This window comes from Aspergillus homomorphus (assembly GCF_003184865.1).
Source record: "Aspergillus homomorphus CBS 101889 unplaced genomic scaffold BO97scaffold_6, whole genome shotgun sequence".
Taxonomy (NCBI): Eukaryota; Fungi; Ascomycota; class Eurotiomycetes; order Eurotiales; family Aspergillaceae; genus Aspergillus; species Aspergillus homomorphus.
The window spans coordinates 455,877-475,944 of NW_020291892.1; the positions used below are offsets into that span (position 1 = coordinate 455,877).

The 20,068-nt window shown below is 56.1% G+C and overlaps 8 protein-coding genes across 8 annotated transcripts; 3 read left to right on the forward strand and 5 right to left on the reverse strand.

Moving 5' to 3' along the window:
• Positions 1–60: 60 nt before the first annotated feature.
• BO97DRAFT_363758 (putative transcription factor TFIIE complex alpha subunit) lies at positions 61–2,222 on the reverse strand. Its single transcript, XM_025692517.1, has 3 exons — positions 1,803–2,222; positions 1,639–1,734; positions 61–1,502 (listed from the first exon to the last, which is right to left on the reverse strand). Exons 1-3 carry the CDS (start codon positions 1,895–1,897, stop codon positions 257–259), a joined length of 1,437 nt encoding a protein of 478 aa, XP_025554255.1. The 5' UTR covers positions 1,898–2,222; the 3' UTR covers positions 61–256.
• A 211-nt stretch (positions 2,223–2,433) lies between these two features.
• Positions 2,434–4,692, forward strand: BO97DRAFT_385352 (pseudouridine synthase PUS2). Its single transcript, XM_025693466.1, has 4 exons — positions 2,434–2,722; positions 2,804–3,007; positions 3,095–4,297; positions 4,389–4,692. Exons 1-4 carry the CDS (start codon positions 2,634–2,636, stop codon positions 4,621–4,623), a joined length of 1,731 nt encoding a protein of 576 aa, XP_025554256.1. The 5' UTR covers positions 2,434–2,633; the 3' UTR covers positions 4,624–4,692.
• Positions 4,693–5,091: 399 nt separating this feature from the next.
• bud4 (putative GTP binding protein (Bud4)) lies at positions 5,092–10,088 on the reverse strand. Its single transcript, XM_025690772.1, has 6 exons — positions 10,061–10,088; positions 9,754–9,918; positions 7,400–9,697; positions 6,880–7,279; positions 6,117–6,820; positions 5,092–6,058 (listed from the first exon to the last, which is right to left on the reverse strand). The coding sequence occupies exons 2-6, from the start codon at positions 9,841–9,843 to the stop codon at positions 5,417–5,419; spliced, it is 4,134 nt and encodes a 1,377-aa protein (XP_025554257.1). The 5' UTR covers positions 9,844–9,918; positions 10,061–10,088; the 3' UTR covers positions 5,092–5,416.
• A 1,082-nt stretch (positions 10,089–11,170) lies between these two features.
• mrh4 (ATP-dependent RNA helicase MRH4) lies at positions 11,171–13,296 on the forward strand. Its single transcript, XM_025694801.1, has one exon. It carries the CDS (start codon positions 11,191–11,193, stop codon positions 13,135–13,137), a length of 1,947 nt encoding a protein of 648 aa, XP_025554258.1. The 5' UTR covers positions 11,171–11,190; the 3' UTR covers positions 13,138–13,296.
• An 18-nt stretch (positions 13,297–13,314) lies between these two features.
• Positions 13,315–15,132, reverse strand: BO97DRAFT_476096 (putative carboxylesterase; the record flags this gene model as incomplete). The annotated part of the gene is made up of 3 exons (XM_025700451.1): positions 13,315–13,321; positions 13,473–13,699; positions 13,759–15,132. 3 exons carry the CDS (start codon positions 15,130–15,132, stop codon positions 13,315–13,317), a joined length of 1,608 nt encoding a protein of 535 aa, XP_025554259.1.
• Positions 15,133–15,353: 221 nt separating this feature from the next.
• On the reverse strand, positions 15,354–18,084 carry BO97DRAFT_476097 (SET domain-containing protein). Its single transcript, XM_025700452.1, has 2 exons — positions 17,651–18,084; positions 15,354–17,588 (listed from the first exon to the last, which is right to left on the reverse strand). The coding sequence occupies exons 1-2, from the start codon at positions 17,759–17,761 to the stop codon at positions 15,834–15,836; spliced, it is 1,866 nt and encodes a 621-aa protein (XP_025554260.1). The 5' UTR covers positions 17,762–18,084; the 3' UTR covers positions 15,354–15,833.
• Positions 18,085–18,323: 239 nt separating this feature from the next.
• Positions 18,324–19,056, forward strand: BO97DRAFT_385365 (mitochondrial 54S ribosomal protein uL14m). Its single transcript, XM_025693467.1, has 4 exons — positions 18,324–18,419; positions 18,484–18,568; positions 18,635–18,859; positions 18,922–19,056. The coding sequence occupies exons 1-4, from the start codon at positions 18,405–18,407 to the stop codon at positions 18,990–18,992; spliced, it is 396 nt and encodes a 131-aa protein (XP_025554261.1). The 5' UTR covers positions 18,324–18,404; the 3' UTR covers positions 18,993–19,056.
• A 123-nt stretch (positions 19,057–19,179) lies between these two features.
• BO97DRAFT_385368 (DNA-directed RNA polymerase II core subunit RPB9) lies at positions 19,180–20,061 on the reverse strand (the record flags this gene model as incomplete). Its single annotated transcript, XM_025693468.1, has 4 exons — positions 19,796–20,061; positions 19,569–19,740; positions 19,283–19,372; positions 19,180–19,224 (listed from the first exon to the last, which is right to left on the reverse strand). The coding sequence occupies exons 1-4, from the start codon at positions 19,873–19,875 to the stop codon at positions 19,180–19,182; spliced, it is 387 nt and encodes a 128-aa protein (XP_025554262.1). The 5' UTR covers positions 19,876–20,061.
• Positions 20,062–20,068: the final 7 nt, after the last annotated feature.

A 20,068-nucleotide genomic window follows, 5' to 3' on the forward strand; every position in this document is an offset into this window, starting at 1 on the left:
CATCAGCTCATGAGTCAATCAGTCATCTCCCTCCTCCCCCCCCCTCTCTCCTGGACCTCTCCCCCCTCCAATCGAATTCTCTTTGTTTGTTCTTTCTGTTCCATAACCGGCGGGCGCCAGCACCCGCGGCGGAAAGAATTAAGCATAGACCTGGTAGTGAATCGAAGTCTACAAGCAACGAAGAAAAGACCAACACAACCTCAACCACGACCACCACCACCAGCGAAACCACTCAAGAAACGGCCAGAAAAATCGATCACACATCCTCAAACTCCTCGTCGTCCTCGTCCTCGTCGGATTCCTCTTTCTTGATCTCGGGCTCGGTCTTGATCTTCTTAGCTGCGGGGCCACCGACGCCGCCGCCGTCATCCGTGGCCGGCGAAGCCACTGTGGTTGTCTGAGTGGTACTGGCGAAGCTTGAGTCGGTGTCGAGCTCACGCTTGATTCCTTGTGATATCGTTGTCGTTGTATTGGAGTTCATGGGCGCGCTCGTGGGGCCCCCGGCGGGGAAACTGGCACCTGCGCCGCTACCGCTCAAGGCTGGCGAGGAGGCGGCGGCTGTATCGCTTGCGGATACGCCTCCGACGTCTTCGAATTCCTCGTCGAACTCATCGTCGTCGTCGTCATCGTCATCGTCATCGTCGGCACTGCTGGCATCTTGCTGGGCTTGGAGGGCCTTCTCGCGCTCCATCTCGGCGTAGTAGGCGGCGACCTTGTCGTCGAGGCCATCGAGGTCGGATTTGCGGTCGCCATCGGCGTCCTCGTCCTTGATGAAGGGTTTGACGTCTTCCTCGGACTTGATCAGCGGACCGCCCCGGGCCGACGGCAGGTTGCCGGCGGCGGTGGAGACGGTGGAGTGGGTGTGCCAGACGGGGAGGGCGTTCTGCTTCTCGACGGCGGCCTTGCGGGCGGCCTCTGCGGCCTGCTCGGCGGCGCTCTTCTCCTCGGAGGAAGTGAGGGAGATCTCGAGGGCGGCGGTGTCGGTCTTGGTGTTGCCGCGGACGGACTCCGGGTGGAGCTTGGAGGGGACGACGACGGCGGCGCGCGTGGGGTTGATCTGCTGGTTGCGCACGACGTCGACCTTGTGGTCCCAGGCGGTGTCGAAGTCGTTGGGCGGCACCTCCACCGAGTCGATCTGCTTCAGCAGCTTCAGCATCGGCTCCAGCTGGTTCATCAGCTTGCTGTTCTTCTCGTGGCCCGTCCGGTCGATCCCCTCGCTGCCCTTCACGTCCTCGCTGCGCTCCAGGATCGCCCCGCAATTCTGGCACTCAAACCCTTCCTCCGAGTACAGGCTCAGCACGTCCAGCTCCGTCCACTCCGCCCCGCACCGCACGCACACGTACTCCTTCCGCTCCTCCGACGGCGTGTACTGCGCCTTGATCGTCGCCGTCAGCTTCGACACCCTGTACTTGATCGCGTCCACCACCGGGTGCAGCGGGATGTAGTAGTATTCCCGGTTCACCGGCCTCGTCGATCCGTCGCGGATTTCCGCCCGTGTGCTCCTGCAATTCGTTGCGTTAGATTTCTGATATGCTTGCGAGAAGGGTGATGAAGGGTATGATAGTGGGGTTGCTGTATGCGCTTGTTTGGGGTCCATAATGGTAGGGTGCTATATAGATCGAAAAAAAAAAAACGTACACTGAAATCAGGCGGTCCTCGCGCAACTTGGCGCATAGCTTGCGGAGATCTTTCTGCTGCATGCCCAACAGGAAAGCGAGGTCTTCTGCGTGGAGACTGTTGGGGGGTAAAACTCCCAGTCAGCACTGACTCAAGTGAACGACAGGTTGTATTGTGTAGCGTACACCGAGTGGATAAAGAGCGCATCGACGACGAGGATGTGGCGGGTCTCGTAGAAGGCGCGGACCACGCTCCGGATAAGGGTGTTGGCGAGATCCATGGTGTAGTTGTCGGCGGGAAGGAGGAGAGGTTCGTGCAGGTGCTTCGCGAGGAGAGGTCGCGCGTGGATCGTCGGTGAGGATGTAGGGGTTGTTGGCGCAAAAGGCTGAGGTTGAGGATAATCCGAGCTTAAGCGGCGGCGGCGGCGGCGGGCGGTTAGAAAGGTCGTTTAGATCGCGATGGGCATGCGTTCTTTCTGCGGGGAAGCGACTGGAGAGTGGAGATGCGCAATAGATACTGCAGCAGTAGAGGCCGATACAGCCGGGAAAAATAGAAAAAAGAGGGTGTGTCAAAGATAAGCGAGGGGATGAACAACGGAGTCGAAGAAGTGAAGGAAGAATGAACTTGAGAATGAAAGCATGACTGACTGACTGAATGAATCAAACGGAGGTTGGAGGTCTGAGTGACACCTCAGGCATCCCACACACAGACTAAGCTCGAAGCAGTCTAGACCCCGTCCGGATAAGCCGCCGAAGTCGAAAGCCGCCCCAAAAAATCACCGGACCGCAAGAACCCGCCCCGCGAGCGAAAATGCTCCCTCCCACCATTCGACGTCACGCTTCAATTGCGTTTCCCAAGTCGTCAAGTAGTCTATCTTTCTACTACCCGCTTGCTTCGTCCCCTCGCTTGACGACGGCGGCTGTTGCTCCACGCCTCCGCCACCAATCCCCCACCCACCAGCAATCCGTCCGCTGCCTCACTCTCAAATACATCAGGAGCATCCGCCGGTTGCGAGAATGGACAATCACGACGGAAGATCTGCGCAAGGATCCGGCGACTCTGGCGGAAATCGTAAGAAGCGGAATCTGGGCCGCTCCGAATGGAGGTATGTCTGCTTTTTAGGACCTAAGATTTTGGGCGGGGAGATTTGATTGTCCAAACTGACTCTTGGACTACCGCAAGCAAGTCGCCAAACGATAGATAAACGCGCTCGCAACGAGGAGGAACAAGAGGCCAAGCGGCAGAAGGTTGAGAATGGCGAGGAGGTCCAGACGCCCGTCTACGCGACGCAGTTCTCGCAGGAGGATATCGAGAATGAGCAACGGCGACCGAAGAAGAAGGTCGCGGTGCTGATGGGATATTCTGGCACGGGGTACAAGGGCATGCAACTGTAAGGAATTTCTATCTGCCTGGTTCAATTTATATGTGGAGGAGCCGGTGCTGGGGCTGGGGCTGATGCAGTTTCGGGTTCTGACAGGAGCACCACGGAAAAGACCATCGAGGGCGAACTGTTCACGGCGCTGGTGGCGGCGGGCGCGATCTCCAAGGCCAACGCCACGGATCCCAAGAAGTCGTCGCTGGTGCGATGCGCGCGCACCGATAAGGGCGTGCACGCCGCCGGCAACATCGTCTCACTGAAACTGATCGTCGAGGATGCCGACATCATCCAGAAGATCAACGAGAAACTGAGCCCGCAGATCCGCGTCTGGGATATCCTCGTCACCAACAAGTCGTTCAGCAGCTACCAGCTGTGCGACTCGCGCATCTACGAATACCTCATCCCCACGCACTGCTTCCTGCCGCCGCACCCGGGCACCTACCTCGGCAAGAAACTGGTCGAGTTCGCCGAGCAAGAAGGCGACATGGAGGGCTACCGGGCGCGCCAGGAGGAAGTGGCCGGGTTCTGGGAGGAGACCGACGACAAGATCATCCGGCCGATTCTCGAGAACACGCCGGAGGAGATCCGCAAGCTGGTCGAGCAAGCGCTTCACATGAACGACGAGCAGGAGCAACAACATCACGAACAGGCGCCCGCCACCGAATCCTCCAACACCACCACCACACCTCCCCAAGAAGAACAGCCCACCTCCACAGACGGCTCCGAGGAAGCGCGCCGCCAACAAATCATCAGCACGGTGAAAACCATCAAAGCAGCCTACCAAAAAGCGAAGCGCGCCTACCGAATCTCGCCGGCGCGGCTCGCGCGCGTCCAAGACGCACTTTCGCAATACGTCGGCACGCACAACTTCTGGAACTACACGATCCAAAAGACGCACAAGGACCCGTCGTCGAAACGACACATCAAATCCTTCGCGATCTCCAACAACGGCGAGCCGCTGCTGATCAACGGCACGGAGTGGCTCAGCCTGAAGGTGCACGGGCAGAGCTTCATGATGCACCAGATCCGCAAGATGGTCGCCATGGCGGCGATGACGGTGCGCGCGGGCTGCGATCCCGCCGTGCGCATCCCCGAATCCTACGGCCCCGCCAAGATCGCCATCCCCAAGGCCCCCGGCCTGGGCCTGCTGCTCGAACGGCCCGTCTTCGACGTCTACAATAAGAAGGCCCTCGAAACCGGCAAGCAGCCTATCAACTTCGATAACTACAAGGCTACCATCGATGAGTTCAAGCAGCGCGAGATCTATGATCGTATCTTCCGTGAGGAGGAGGAGAGTAATGCGTAAGTAGCCCCCTCTTCCCAAAAGAACCTAAAGGGGACGCCCATCCATGAATTTCGAACTAACGAATAACATAAAAAAAAAAAAAAACAGTTTCGCCGCCTTCTTCGGTCACCTAGATCACTACTCCTCCGAGGAATTCCTCTACGTCACCTCCGGCGGTATCCCGGCCGCCAAGATCGCTCCTGTCCCCGGCGCCGCGACGACCGAGGAAGCTGGCGGCGCTGCCGCCGCGAAGAAGTCGCAGAAGGATGCCCTGGCGGAGATCGAGGATGAGTCAGAGGATGAGAGCGCCGCGACGAAGGCCAATATTGATCAGAGTGGTTGATTTTCTTTCAACGCATACCCCTTAGAAACTTCCGGTTGAGGCACTACTTACCTATGTGATTAGGGAGGTAAAAGAAAAGTTGATTGTGTATAGTAGAATACACACTCAGTAAACATGGGAAATGTCTTTTTCATCTATAACCTGGTTATTTGTAGTCGTTCTTTTGTGTAGTTTCCATGGTAGGTAAATGGTATATGTAGTGGGGTGCTAGTTTGGAGGGAATGAATAGTGTTGTGGTTGAGGTAGGGATTTTTATATGAAATACTTCATTTTGGCTTTAGTTCTCGATGATGGATGCTAGCCCAGTCACATGGTGCACACGGGGCTGAAGCCCGAAATCGAATCTCTTGTGAAATTGGGCTTAAAGATATATATAGCTCACATAGTACGATGGCGTCCCCTTCTACTTGAGTACCAAGCCATCCCTCCGTATACCACACCGCATTCTAAATTACTATGAACATCAAACTCCATCAAACAATATATTACCGCATTATGATACATGAAATATTCAAGATCCATTATGAACTTGTGAAGGAAAGACGCTATGTATCAAAAACGGCACCACAAAAACAACAACGCTGAATGCACAAGGAATTTTCACAGTCAAAACTATTGAACAAGAACAGAAATGCAACAGCAGAGCAGGCTTTAAACTCCGACACCAGGAAAAGAGAAAAATTCGACAAAACTGATTTCAATGTGCAAGAGATCGCGAGGTTGAAAAAAAACAAACAGGCTGAACGTACAACTGGAGCAACAAAACTGCCACTGCACCCACCAACCCGCACGTCTAGAACATCAATGACCGCGTCTTCTGTCGTCGAGCATCCGCACCACGAACGTCAGGCTGAGATTGGGTGTGCTTGTGTCGAGGCTTGGAAGCCGAGGTCGGCGCCGGCGCCGTCGGCATCGGGATAGACGAGGTGTTTTTGGCAGGTGGGGGAGGAGGGATTTGGCTGGGGCGTTCGGTAATAGGGGCAGGAGCAGGAGCAGCAGCAGGGGCGACAGCAGGGGCGGCGGCGGCGGCGGACTCCCGTTTGACTTTCATGCCCCGCTCCCGCTTGAGAACCAGCTCGGTCCAGAGCTTGACTTGGCTGCTTCCGGAGGAGCCTTTGCCGACAGCATCTGCCAGGACCTTCATCCATCCGTCCTTGTCGACCGCGCTGTCAGCGTAGAAGTCGATCACCTCGCCGTTGCCGAAGCGAATACGGAAGCCCTCCTCCACGAACATGTAGCCCTCCTCTTCTTCCGCGAAAGCAGATTTGCGACGGCCACCTCCCCGGGTGGTTGTCTCCCTTTGCGTCAATGACGACCGGTCATCGATCAATTTGACGGCCTTCGAAAGGTTGATGGTCGCACGTGGTTGACGGGTGGTCTCGTGGTAGGCTGTCAATTTGGATCCCTGGAGCTTGAAGAAGCGACGTCTCCAGTACTACATGTGCCACCAAATTAGCTAAAACAACAGAGAGCGGTGAATCAGAAGTGCTTACCGGACAATCGCCTCCCTGCTGGGACAAGAATCCTTCCCAACTACGAGCAGAGACGCTTTCCGCCTCGCGCATTTCCCTGATGCAAGCGTTCATGCTCTTGGGCATATCCTCCTCCTTGGCACCCTTGGGCTTAGGAACGAACAACAGCTGAAGTTCCAGCTTTCCGATCTTGTAAGGAGGTCGTCGTTGCGAGGTCGTACTCGTTGTGCTCTTCTTGCTCTTCACGCTACTCGGTTGCTCTTCGACCGCCCATTCATTGAAACAAGCAATATCGACAGTGTAAGGCCGACCATATGCGTGCTTCTCATGGTCAGAGAGAGAAACATATGCACGCGCAAAACTGCCATCTCTGGCGACCAAAGTCCTCAAACGTTCCCACACAGGAGCATTGATATCTTTGGCCTTGTTTTGCTGGGAGGCAAGTTGTTGCTTCATCTCGAGTTCCTTGCGCTTGCGAGGAGAAGCGAACACGCGGCTAAACGTGGAAGTCTTCGGGCGACTAGGAGAGGCAGTAGGAGCAGGCTCCTGAACTCGGAATTTCTCTTCATCCACCTTCATTTGCAAGGTCAGCTGGAACTCAAGGTCGTTCTGAACGATGAGCTCGAATTCCTGGCCGATCGGCGCTGTCTTGCCTAGCTCCAACCAAGAGGTGGTGACACAATGTAGCCCGTTATCCAAAGTCAGGGCGAAGTACGATCGCTCACCTAATCGATTGTCAGTGGTGAATAGACTGGGAAACAAACACCAAGGGCTCAGTGCTTACCTCGTGGTAGAGGCAGATCGAGGTACTTCATTCCAACGACCTTGACAAACAGGCGGCCGCGTTCCTCACCCTCCTCCAAAGCGCCGTTCAGAGCAGGCTCGGTCTCCTCGGTCGTAGCTGGTGTTTCCTGAACACTACTTTGCTGGCCTGGGAGCGGAGGGACCGGACCTGACGCAGTTTTCTTTCGGACCACCCCGCTGGCTGTTCTCATACTCGCCCGGCGAGTCTGACCGTTCCAAGGCACGGTGGTCCAAGTTTGCTGGCTGGCCTTGCGCGGTGTGGGTGCGGCACGTGTGGCTCGAGCTTCCGCTGGAGCTTCTCCTGGAGTCGGCACGGTGTCGTCCTCGGTACTACTGCTTGCAATAATGACCTTTGTGTTGTGGCGCATGAGATAGCCTCGCTGTTTATAGGTCTCATCGTTAGTCCACTTTCTCGTGCTTAAGAACCGGGGGCCTGGTCCATGCTTGGATGCTTCCTGGGCTTGGTAACGCAGTTGGGAGAGGGAATGTTCAAACGCCACCTTTTGGGATTCAATAACCCGATCGAATTCCTTGTTCAGTCCGAATCCAAGACTTTCTTCTTCCTGAATGCTGAACGGGATGTCCAGCTTCACCAGACTGCTCTGTCGTTGGTTGGAGTCCTGCACGGGTGGGGGGAGTGAGGGCACAGCGTCGCCGGGGGCTGAGCGCTGAGATTCATTCGATTCCTGCTTTGTGAGGGATGGCATCGGCGGCGGCACCTGTCCGCTTATCTTGCGACGAGTGGCTGCCATCTGCTCCATATCAGCTGGGGTCAGTGATGGACGGGTCTTGAGGCGAGTTCCTGGGGCTTTGACGGTTGCGATCGGATCTGGAACACTCTCGTCTGGAGAGCCCTCACGCTCGCTGTCCTCGTCGGCAACCGGGTGTCGAATAACAGAGTCGGGAGTAGAAGGCTCGGATAGTTGATTCTGGCTTTCTGGTGTCGCTGGGCGCTGAAGCGACTCCCGCATGGCGGCCATCTTCTCAGCGGACCTTTCACTATTTATAGATCCTACGAACGAATCGTCAACCGACTCATGAATGGACTCATCGGCAGGTTCGTCGACCGGCTCGTCGACCGGCTCGTCGACTGGGGCATCGTCCGAGACCTCTTCCATCTGTATAGTAGGCACTGGAGTGGCCTGTCTGTCCTCAGAAGCTTGCGAGGCAATTTCCAGAGCGGATAATTCTTCCACCGGCTGACTGGAGTAACGACTCTCATCATCAGCGCCCACCTTATCCTTCAAACTTTGCGAAGAAGATTGCTCCGAATTTATGGATTCATAGTATTCCGGGATATCATAGAGGTCGTCATCATGCTCTTCGGGCTTGATTATCACGCTGCTTGTCTCATCGTCGTCGTCGTCATCATCATAGTCGTGGCTATTATCATGGTCATGCTCCAGGGAGGGAATGGGGACGTCCGGGTCATAATCCAAGTAATGGTTCGCAGTAGAATCAGCTTGTGAAGCATCCTCGAATGAGTCATCAAGGAAACTCTCACTCTTGCGCAGATCCCGCAGAATCGAATCCCTAGAAATGCGCGGAGGAGCGTAGGCATCGGCGTCCTCTTCAGGGGCGGCATCTGCTTCCTTTTCGGGTGGAGAAGGGGCATCCTTGGCCACAGTTTGTTCCTTTGGTTCCTCAGGAAGGGCCTTGGGTGTTTCGGGGCCATCGAGTTCAATCTCCTCAGTGACCGGCTCTTGCTTTTCGATCATCATCAGACGCAGTCTCTCCTCCAGCGGCATATGACCCTGGTTCCGTTCCGTGATGTCGGACTTGCTGTAAGAGGCGGGCGCAGGCGGGGAAGGGAGAACGCGCTGGTTCCCGCTCCCAAGCTCGAAGGCGGCCGTCATTTTTCCTGGCGATCCACGCTGGGAGAACTGCGGCCGGTTAGTGGGGGGAAGAGGGGGAAGAGGACGGCGGTCGGTGTTGGAATCCAGTGACTCGACCCGCGCATGCTGCGCAGGCGGCTCTTGTCGAGAAGACGGGCGGGGGATAGGGCTGTGGTCCTCATCATCCTCGGAGAAAGCGCCTTCCTCCTCTCCTACCATTTCATCATTCGCAGTCTCGGGGCTCATGTAGCGCCAATCCTCGGGCAGGACAACGGGGGTTTTCTCGAGGTCTTCCAACGATGCGTCGAAGCTGTCGTCGCGATCGAGAGAAGATTCCCGGTCAAAGCCGACATCGTTTTCATTATCCTCCGAGTCGTAACTACCTTCGCGGGAACCGGAGGCGATCGAGGATGGATCGGGGGTTGTCATCTCATATTCGTTCACTTGAGGCGGCGCGGCATCGAAGGTGACGCTCTTAGCATGTCGACTCCCGTCGATGTCGGACCAAATCTCGTTCTCGGGGTCGAAACCAGCGTCCTTAACACCGAATCGGCTCGCCCGAGAAAGCGATGACTTGGCCGGCGCAACTTGGTCCTTGCTCGGGGAAGGGGGGCGTGGGCCGATCGAACTGTCCTGAGCGTCGGGCTGATGTGCTGGTGGTACATTCTGCACTTGCCTCTGGGATGGGCGACTGAGCGCCAACGGCCTCTGCGGTACATAGACTTGTGACGGGTCATACTCTGCATTGTGGTCGCGGAACATGTTGTTGTTCTTGACTCTCGAGGCGCGCTTCAGGTTCTCTAGCGACGGCCGTTTCGAGGGAGTATAGGTCGAGACCTCGGGGTCATATGGGCTTTGGTTCTCCGAGCTTCTATGGAAGGGAGAGCCGGATTCCCGACCCTGCCAAAAGAGACGCGGTGAAGCCGGAGCCTCATACGACGAAGCGTCGTGTGTTCTCATCGTCTGCCCGAGTTAGATCAGCTCCGCGCTCACCTCGCCCGCGACTTGGAGAAACTCACCTTGGTGGTTTGATTCCAGCTGGGGGAGTTCCTTCGCTGAGCCATGGGGCTCACTTCTGATAACGGACGTTGCCCGGTGTTGCTGGTCATCTTGGTGGGAACCCACAATCAGAGGCGCAACGATGGAATGCAGCAGAAAAAAGGCGCCGGGAGGGCAAAACAACGCTGGTAGCTGAATCAGCAGATTGTCCATGCAACATAACAGAGCAATGCAAGGTCGCTGCAACGAGGTTTCATCCCTTGCGGGATGGGAGAGAACGCGGTGGACGCTGAATGGATGAGGCTACGAGTGGGGGAGGGAAAATACCCACTGCACACACAGAAGAGCGAGAAACGCGGAGAAGCGCAACGTCCAGGAATGAAGGAGAATGGACGGCGTCGCGATTACTTCACTTAGGCGATTGCACAACGCGTGGGAAATCGTAGTGGTGGAAGAGGAATGAATAAGGTTGCGTCACAAAATGCAGCTCATCCAAAAAATCATGACAGCCAATTCGTCAGTATGCGCGCGCGCGCGTGTGTGTATGTGTGTCGCGATAAAACGAAGGGAGTTAAGTATACTGTCACAAGCAACAGGCCAATGCTGATACGATAAGAGAAAGAAAGGGGGGGGAAAAAACACAACCCAATTTCACCAACAAACCAAGTGATAAAAAGATGAGGATGGAAAGAGGTAGAAAAGAAGAGATGGAGGGGAAAAGAGGACAGAGAAACGAGGAAAAGAGAATACAAAACACAACAATAGAAATGGCGGAACGTGATTGCCCCGATTAATAAGGGTAAGAAGAGACAGGGCACCTGGCAGTCAAGATCTCGACCGAGGATCAATTACTTGTAGGATCATGGACCATGGATCATGGATCATGGATCATGGAGCATGGAGCATGGATCATGGATCGTATCTTGGAAGTTGGATGGGACGGAGTGGATGGGATGTGATCATCATCGGAAGTGAATTGTGTTGACAAGTGCTGGGGTGACGGCAGTTTCTATGGCAACATCAGCCAAAGGCCTTGATTTGCCTTGAATTGGCCGCCAGCAAATGGTACGGGGATGTTTCAGCTGCAGCCCACTTCCACCACTGGAGAGTGAGAATGCCTGATCGCCTGAAGGCCTGATGGCCTGGGGCCAACCTGTCACGGGCTCGATCGCGCTAGTCCCAGAATAGACTTAGCGTGGGATCACTGCTATGGTCCAAGCGCCTTCCCGATTGGGCCGGACTGCTGAATCTTCTCCGCCACTGGCGCATTTGCTTTGCTTTGCTTTGCCGTCTGTCGCTGTCCTGCAGCTTTCCTGACATTTCCATCAACGCCTTCACACCCCTCTCTCCAGCCTGTCTTCTTTCTTCTCTCCTTTCTTCTCCTTCTTCTCCTCCTCCTCCTCCTCCCTTTCCCTCTCCCTCCCTCCCTCCCTCCTCCTCCTCCCCGCCTCATCAAGATGAATCGTCTCGGCCGTTCATCTCTGCCACTGCGGCCTCGAGTATGTCTGCTCTGCCAGACCCGGGCTACCATTCCCTCCACCTCCTCCGCCGCTCTTTCGCCTTTGACCGGATGGCAGGCCATCCGCGGTATCGTACGAAAAACCGACCGTCGCGCAAAGAAGAGCCGCCATGCCCTATCCTCGAATGTATCGCAACCGTCGCTGTCCCCGCGCTCGTCGCGGGAAAGGGAAAGAAAGGGACCCTGGGGTGGCATGAACATGACCCGTGTGTCCGAGCGCGCTATGCCACGCACTAAAGACGACAAGAGAGATGTCGGAAGGAGAGACGGCAAGAAAGACAATGAGAAGACCGACAGCCCCCTGTACAAGGCGTTGAAGATGCAGACCGCCCTGGCGCCCATGTCCTATGCGCAGCGTACCAAGGTCAAAGAGAGGATTGCCGACATCACCAGTTTCGAACATTTCCCGCTCCTGTCGGTCGTGCACCACTCGATTTCTTCGCAGGCGCTACCCGGGCTGACCGACCTGATGCCCACTCCGATCCAGAGGGTGGCGATTCCTGAGCTCCTCAAGAACCCGCTGCCGCAGCTCGGAGCCGAGCCGAGCAGCAGTCCTAAATACGAGCAGTATCTCCTGGCCGCTGAAACCGGTTCCGGCAAGACCCTGGCATACCTGATCCCCCTGCTGGATAACTTCAAGCGTCTGGAGTCAGCGGAGCTCACCTTCGAGAAGAAGCAGGAGGAAGCGAAGCAACGAGAGAAGGAGAAGGAGCTGAAGAGGAAGAACCGGGCATTCGACATCGAGCCTGAGGAACCCCTGGTCTCGAACGCCGCCCGACCGCGCATGGTCATTCTCGTGCCGACCTCCGAGCTGGCCTTCCAGGTGGGCGATAAGCTGAAGGCGTTTGCGCACACGGTCAAGTTCCGGTCGGCGGTGCTGGCCTCGAACCTCACGCCGCGGCGGATTAAGAACGGACTATTCAACGAGAGTGGCGTCGATATCATCGTGACGACGCCGCATCTGCTGGCTTCGATCGCGCAGAAGGAGCCTTACGTGCTCAGCCGCGTTAACTACATGGTCCTCGACGAGGCCGACAGTCTGATGGATAAGTCGTTCTCACCAATCCTCAATGAAATCATCAGCAAGGCGACTCCGTCCCTCCACAAGCTCATCCTCTGCTCGGCCACCATCCCGCGCGGGATGGACAACACGCTCCGCAAGCGCTGGCCCGACATCAAGCGCCTGACGACCCCCAGCCTGCACGCCATTCCGCGCCGCGTGCAGCTGGGCGTCATCGACGTGCAGAAGCCGCCTTACAACGGCAACCGGTCGCTGGCGTGCGCCGACATCATCTGGTCGATCGGCAAGGCTGGCGACGCGCCGGACCCGGACCTGGGGCCCGGCCAGGCGCGGTCCAATGACAAGCGCATCCTGGTGTTCGTCAACCGCCGCGAGGAGGCCACCGAGGTGGCGGAGTTCCTGAAGTCCAAGGGCATCAACGCCAAGGCGTTCAACCGCGACGTCACGGACCGCAAGGAGCGCGAGATCCTGGCACCGTTCACCGACTCGGCGCCGCCGCTCACGGCCGCCGAGGTCCAGAAGGCCCGGGAGGAGGAGCAGCGCCGCCGTCGCGAGGACCAGTCCATCCCGTTCGTGCGGCCCGGCGGCGACCTCCACGCCGGCCCGCCGCCCGCCAAGCACCTCGAGAACGTCCAGGTGTTGGTGTCCACGGACATCGCCTCCCGCGGCGTCGACACCCTGGCCGTCAAGACCGTGATCCTGTACGACGTCCCGCGCACCACCATCGACTTCATCCACCGTCTGGGCCGTCTCGGCCGCATGGGCAAGCGCGGCCGCGCCGTCGTGCTGGTCGGCAAGAACGACCGCAAGGACGTCGTCAAGGAGGTCCGCGAGGCCATGTTCCGTGGCCAAGCCTTGATTTAGCATCCTTGTTTCTGTATAATTTCACTCCAATCACGACTACAACTCAATCAAAGCTATGGCGTTCTCAAAGGCGGCACGCAAAATCGGAAAGGAAGGGGGCACATTTCTTTTACATTACTACACTACTAGATCCGGATTGTTTGTCTCCTCCGATTTGAAGGAAAGAGAAATCATGTATCATAATCTGTATAGTTCATAGATTCTACTCATCACTTCCTCACACTAACCCACTTTACCGCATCTAAGCATCCATCCATAAGACATAAGCCTTACATAAATACCCCTACAAAAACAGAGACCTAAAAATCTAAACCGGAACTTTATGGCCCACTGACCTCCAAAACGCACACCGCTCCTCCAGGGCCGCGAGCTTTACATTCTCGAACCCCTCAGCCGTGATCACGAACTCCTCGGTGGTCCGAAGCAGCGGGACGCCCGGTTCCGACGTGTTCGTCAGCTTGTGCGCGTTCGGGTTGCCGGTCTGGAAGAAGCTGGCGAAGGCGCCGGCGTAGCCTTCGTAGATCAGGGGATCGGATTTTTGGACGCTGTTGACTTGGTTCCACTACATCTTCTCTGTTAATTATCTGCGGGGGGAGGGGAGGGCTGAGACACAGAACTTACCCACTGGGTATCACTGCCATGCTTTGCCGGCGAAATGGTGTATTCGCCCAGGTACCCGTCTCTGCGGGCGGCGGACGCGACCCAGTACGCGGGACATGCTAGGACCAGGTCCCTGTAGACCAGGCCGGCGCGGACAAAGGTGGAGTTGTAGGTGTCGATGGTCTCGGTGGAGCCGGCGTCGGGGTAGTATCTCGACTGGACGAGGTCGATCTCGTGGGCGGAGAGGCCGGGGACGAAGCCCGTGAGCCAGGTGTGGAAGCTTGCGAGCGATGAGTTGAAGCCGGTGGATGTGGTGGTCGGTGAGCCTAGGCCGGAGGGGATGAAGTTCTCGCCCTCGTGGGTGTTGTACATGCCCCAGATGAAGTCGGTGGGGAGGGAGCTGCCGCTGCGCGCGGTGGCTTCCGTGAGGGTGTCGGTTAGGAACTCGCCGTCGACGACGGGGGCCCAGGTGTAGGAGCTCGTGGTGTAGGTGTGGCTTGCGTCGATGATCAGGCTGGCGTCGCGGATGGTTTGGACGTCGAGGTGCTTGAGGCAGCGGAGGGAGTCGGTGACCGTGGCGTCGCTACCGCACCCCGTGAGGTTCACGAGCTGCGAGTAGATGGCTTCGGCTTGCGGGGCGTTGTAGGCGTAGGTCTTGGGCCAGAATGGGGAGCTGGCGAGCGCTTTGCTGAAGAGCTTGGGCTGTCGGCCGCGGCCGTTGGCGAGCACCTGCGCCACGACGGAGCCCGCACCGGCGGATTGGCCCCAGATTGTCACGTTGTTCGGGTTGCCGCCGAAGTGGTGGATGTTCTTTTGAACCCATTTGAGGGCATATTGCTGATCCAGGAGGCCGGGGTTGAGGTCCGAGGTGGGCGAGTCTTTGATGGCTTGGCCGGGGAGAAATCCGAAGGCATTGGTGCGGTAGTTGGGATAGATCACGATGTAGTCGTTGAGAGTGCTGACGTTGAGGGTTGGGTAAGCGCTCGGCGGCATGCCAAACGACGCGCTACCCTGGATGAAGGCTCCGCCGTAGAAGACAACCAGCACGGGTCGGTTCGCAGACGGGACTTCCCAAGGTCGAGAGTAGAGCCCAAGGTAGAGGCAATCCTCGGAGCCGTTGACGGTGCGCTGAGGGCACATATCAAAGGCCTGGTCACTGTCATAGGTGCCGTTCGAGAAGGTCAGTGGGGGCTGGGGAGCGCGAAACCGGTTGTCGCCGGTGGGAGGCGCTGCAAATGGGATTCTCCGGAAATAAGAGAGATTGTAAGTCGCGTCATAGCTGCCTTGGAAGACTCCATAGTCGAGGGTAACAAGAGGCGCCTCAAAGGCGCTTATTGCAGGCACAGTCAGAGCTAGGAGGCACAAGACCCCACGAGATATCGATCGCATGATCATATTGGCATATTCCTACCAACAGGTCGTACGGCGTGCATCGTGACACCCGGAGAGAGAGGAGGCTTATAAACACGTCCTGGCTGCGATGGGGAGTCATTTCTTCGGGGAGATAGAGACCGAGATTGTATTGAGCTGCAGATCCGGAGCAGCAGCAATCCAATAACTCTTTCGTCAGCTGCCCAGAAATACTGGGGAAGAAATGGCATTTCTTGCCTACCATTGGTGCGATTGAATTCTCCTTCAAGATGCAGTCATAGCGAAAATGCGGAGTTGCAGGAGTCTGCGGGGGAAGAAAGGAGAAAGGAGAAAACACACAAGCACCGCTTAGAGCCGCTCCGGGCCAAGATCCAAACACTTTGCAGGGGAAAGAAACATCCATTGCAAAACAGGCCTTGGTGTTGCAGTAGACCTCGTAAGCATTAAACTAGGAAATTCCAAGCAGAACGCCGTTCAAAACTGTACAGGGAGGTCCATCACGTCCAGAAACAGGGAAGAAAGATCCAGAAAGAAGAAAGACTGATTTCAAGAATATCAAATATGTCCATAGATAGAGTCCGTCGTCAAAAGGTGCCAAAGTTGTTAAAACGCTCATGCCCGTCATCATTTAACGCCTGGGGTTCCACTGGGAATGGCTCCAGTTGTTCTTAAACGCCGTACCCAAAAATCACCAGAACCAAATATTAGTCAAACATCGCCGTCGTTTAGTAGGTTATCCGCATTGCTCTAGTCCGTCGCCTGCTGGCTCTCGTGCTGCGACGCTCATCACACGCATCGCTCTCTTCGGTCTCCGTGCGCGGCTCAGACAATTCCGGAGTCGGAGTCACCCCAAAACTGACACCACGATCCTTGCGTGAGACGCGAGCCTCTTCTTCCGGGGACAAGAATCGATGGATGACCCGATGGTCCATGACCCGTTCCTCGTCGTCATTGGGACCCTCCCGGTCGGTCTTCGGCCACTGAAAGCCATACAACATCGAATGCCGTTCACATCGGCGACATTCGCGTCGCGTCAGGTATGAATCTTGCTGGACGAACCAGGCAGTACAGGTGCGGCAGTCGACCCATCGATCGTAAGCTTGTGCGAGCAATCTGGGGGTTTTGGTGTAGTCTCCGGGGACCCGAGCACGCTGTGACTCGACCTCGACAGATGGGACGACTCCTCGCTTCCGTGTCTTTTTCAATTTCTCGACAACGGTTCCGAGTTTTTCGTCTAGCTCGAGGGACTCGGATAGGTCTGATAGCGCATCATGTTCACGAGCCGCCGCGGGATGTCGTTCTCCGTCCAGGTGAGGGGCAACCGGGGTCGCCAGTTCGTCCTTGCCGATCAATACCGTGTCTCGGACTGAGGGCTCCGTGCTCTCCTCGATTTTGATCTGAACGGAGGTTTCACAAACGGACGTTGCGACGGTAGACGTCGAGGAGTGGTGGGATTCGTCGCCGGCTAGCGAACTAGGGGACGTGCAGTCGGTGGCGTTGGGGCTCTGAATGCAGGTCTCATCAGGAGCCTCACTTTGTGGTTCGAGTCTCCGACCCCTTGCAGTTATTCGCGAGGAGGACCCGGCGTTTGCCGACAACGGACCAGTCGCGGACTCTGGCGATGCAGGCGCGGGTGCGTCGGAAAGCAACACCTCCGACCGCAGCTTGGAACTCTGCCGAGTAAATTTCGTGCGTTTCCGAGGGGTGCAGGAGGGCGAGCGTTCCGATTCCGTGTCCGGGGCATATTTGCGTTTTTGAGGGGTGAGAAGGTCACTGTCGTCAACACCGGCAGGCTCGTCGTTTGGCTCGGGAGGCGCCCACCCATTCCGCACAGCGCGTTCACAAGTCAAGCAAAGGCACTCGCAGTTGTCGATGCCAAAGTAGTCTTCGCCATACGAGACTGTGATCTCCTCGCCAATGTATATGTCCCGGATTGCCACGACCTGCATGCCTTCCATTCCCCTCGTCACGAGACGGCCATTAGCGTTACAGTCATGGTTCGCGAAGCGCGCAGGGCCCAGGAAAAACGACGGAGTCTTCCTTCTGCTCGACATGACGATGCTGAAATCTTTCCTCTTCAGATCCAAGTCCTGCTCCTCTTCCCGAGTCATGGGCACCAGGGTTCCGCTGAGATACTTGATCTCCTCGCCTTGCTTGATGAATTTGCGGGCGCAGATGGCAGCCTCGTGCTCGGTGATCATGTAGCGATTTGTCGTGGTAACCTCGAAGGGAGAGTCCGGCAGATACATCTGAATGTATTTGCGTAGATGCCGGGTGAACCACTCCTTCTCTCGGTCGTTGGGCAACGTCGCCAGGAATCGCTTCAGTCCGTCCATGGCCAGGAGTTTCCGCTCGGCAGTGACTACATCCTTCTTGACGATCACGTCGTGGAGCAGGATATGGGCAATATCATCATCCTTGACCCGTCGCAGGGGAATGTATTTCGTCCGATTCTTTCGAGTGTTGGTCCAAAAGTGAGCCTGGAAGTGCACTCTAGTCAATAGCGAGTTCAGAAGTAGCCATCCCCGGTCAGTAAACGTACACGGTCAACCAGCGCATCGGTTGCGACATCGTCATAACTTGCCAGCCTTGCCAAGGTCAGACGGTCGCGCCGCTCGACGGAAGGACTCGATCTCGCCTTCGAAGACGGCATTGTGTTCTGGAAGGAAAAAGAATTTCATGTAAGAGAATTTTTTCTGGTGCTCAGGTCGAGGAATGGACCTCGAGGGGTGGGATCCAAAAGAGAGCGTCAATGCGTCAAGGGGAAGCGGCGGAAAGTCGGAGAAGACCAGTGGAACTGGACTCTGTACGGGGGAGCGCCAATTGGATACGAAGAACACTTATTAAGGGGAAGAAAACTAAAGAATGAGGTAAAGGAGACCCGAGAAAATCAACATGATGGACAAAGGAAAGGAACTGGGCTACAGTGAATGTTAGCGCGCATGTAGAGAGCGAGCGAGAGAGAGCACTTTTGGGGGGGGGGAGGGGGATTGAGTGTAAGTGTGATATGAAATGGGACGAACACACACACACACACACTACACACTACTCGGAGCCTGGTTGCCCATGCGATGAGCGGATGTCCATGTCCTGGCATAATTTGTTAACTAACTTAGTTACTTATCCTAGTGTAGGAGTAGTCAGCCGGCCGCTGCAGGAGTCCGGGGTCGGTCATCGGCGAAACCTGCCGGCCCGCGCGAACTTGGCTGTTGCTGGAAATCTTTCGGGCAGTCCAGCCAAACCCGCCAGACACCACCGGGCTCTTGTTCGCTGCCATCTCAGGCCATACAGTCACAATGATTCAACTAAAGGTGTGTGCGCGGAAATTCTGATCAGGCTCACGGGGGGTCTTGGGTTGCTGACGCCGCCAATCAGACGATGCTGAACTGCATCGACAACTCGGGTGCCGCCGTGGTCGAGTGTGTCCAGGTCTTGAAGAAGAAGCGCCCCGCTACTGTTGGTAGGTTTATACCACTTCCAGCTCATGACTACTACATCGCTGATCATGTCTTTCACTACGTCTTAGGTGACCGCATCGTGGTGGTCGTTCAGAAGCAACGCAGCTTCGGCTCCGACAGCACAGGAAATTCCGGTATCGCAAACAAGGTCCGTCGCGGCGACATCCGTCACGCCGTCGTCGTCCGGGCAAGGAAGGAGATGCAGCGCCCCGATGGTTCGCTTGTCAGATTCGACGACAACGCATGTGTCCTGATCAACAAGGCCGGCGAGCCCATTGGAACCAGAATGAACGGTCAGTCCAGAAGCACCTTCTTGCCTCTGATCCGACACGGCTCGGACTAATGCAAATTACAGGCGTCGTGGCTACGGAATTACGAGGAAGACAATGGTCGAAGATTTTGTCGTTGGCACCCATGCATGTATAAATTATACCTTTTGAAAGCGTATCGTTCTTTTCACTCATATAGCTTGTATCAATAAACTGTTTGCAGCTCTTTTCATCAAAATCTGTGCAACATTGTACTATGCATCGCCATAACTCCGCCAGCAAACAGCAAGAAAAAGAACCAATATCGGGTATCAGACACGTCAGAAATAGATCGAACGCCAAAATTACATGAAGACATTGCCGCATGCGCAGCAGACATAGTAGAGTTTCTGAGAAGAGCACGTCAGCGACAGATTCAAGATGCAAGTAGCGATCAGAGAGTCTCACCATTCCGGTTTCCGCAGATCGCTGTTGCGACTGGAAGAAGACTGCTTCGGCTTCACCGCAGCTCGGGCAGAGCTTGTTGGACCGGGGAAGCTAAAGGAGAGTGGGGGTTAGCCACGACGTTCCCAAGGTAATGTGAAAACAGCCCGTTGCCGGGATTGCAAGTCCGATCTTAGTGCATCATGAAGTCATCATAGTCGTCTTCCGACCATGACTCGTCCGATGATGACTCACAGACAAAGCAGGTAATCTCTTCACCACAGTGATCACAAAAACCCGGGAGACAAACCGTAGGATCAGATCCCACATCGGTGGTGACACCAGCAGTGTCGCCGACTTCAGTGTTGAGTTTGTTTTGGTAGACGCAGTACGAGGTGGCGGGCTCGCCGACGTGGCAGGTTCGACATGTGAACATCAAGCGGTTGGAAACGCGGTCTTCTTTGGGATAGAGCAAGTTGGAGCTAGATTTCATGTATTAGCGAGAAATATTGGAGACAGATAGAGGAATGCGCATACCACTCGCGACAGAAACGGAAGTGAACTTGGTCGCCGCTCTTGTTGTCGCCGCCAGCAGAGGAGGCCGGGCTTGCAGACATTTTCGGGGTGTGGATTGAAAGGTAAGAGGTAGTGTTTGGAGGAAAGATGAAAGGAGTAATGAGTGAAGAAGACGGAGTTGTAGTTTTAAACGGTAGTGCGAGTGAGGCTGACGCCACTGAAAGAACGGAGAAGTGGCTGAAAGACGGATGGATGCCGGCAGATGGATTGAAAGATAAGAGATGGCTGGAGATG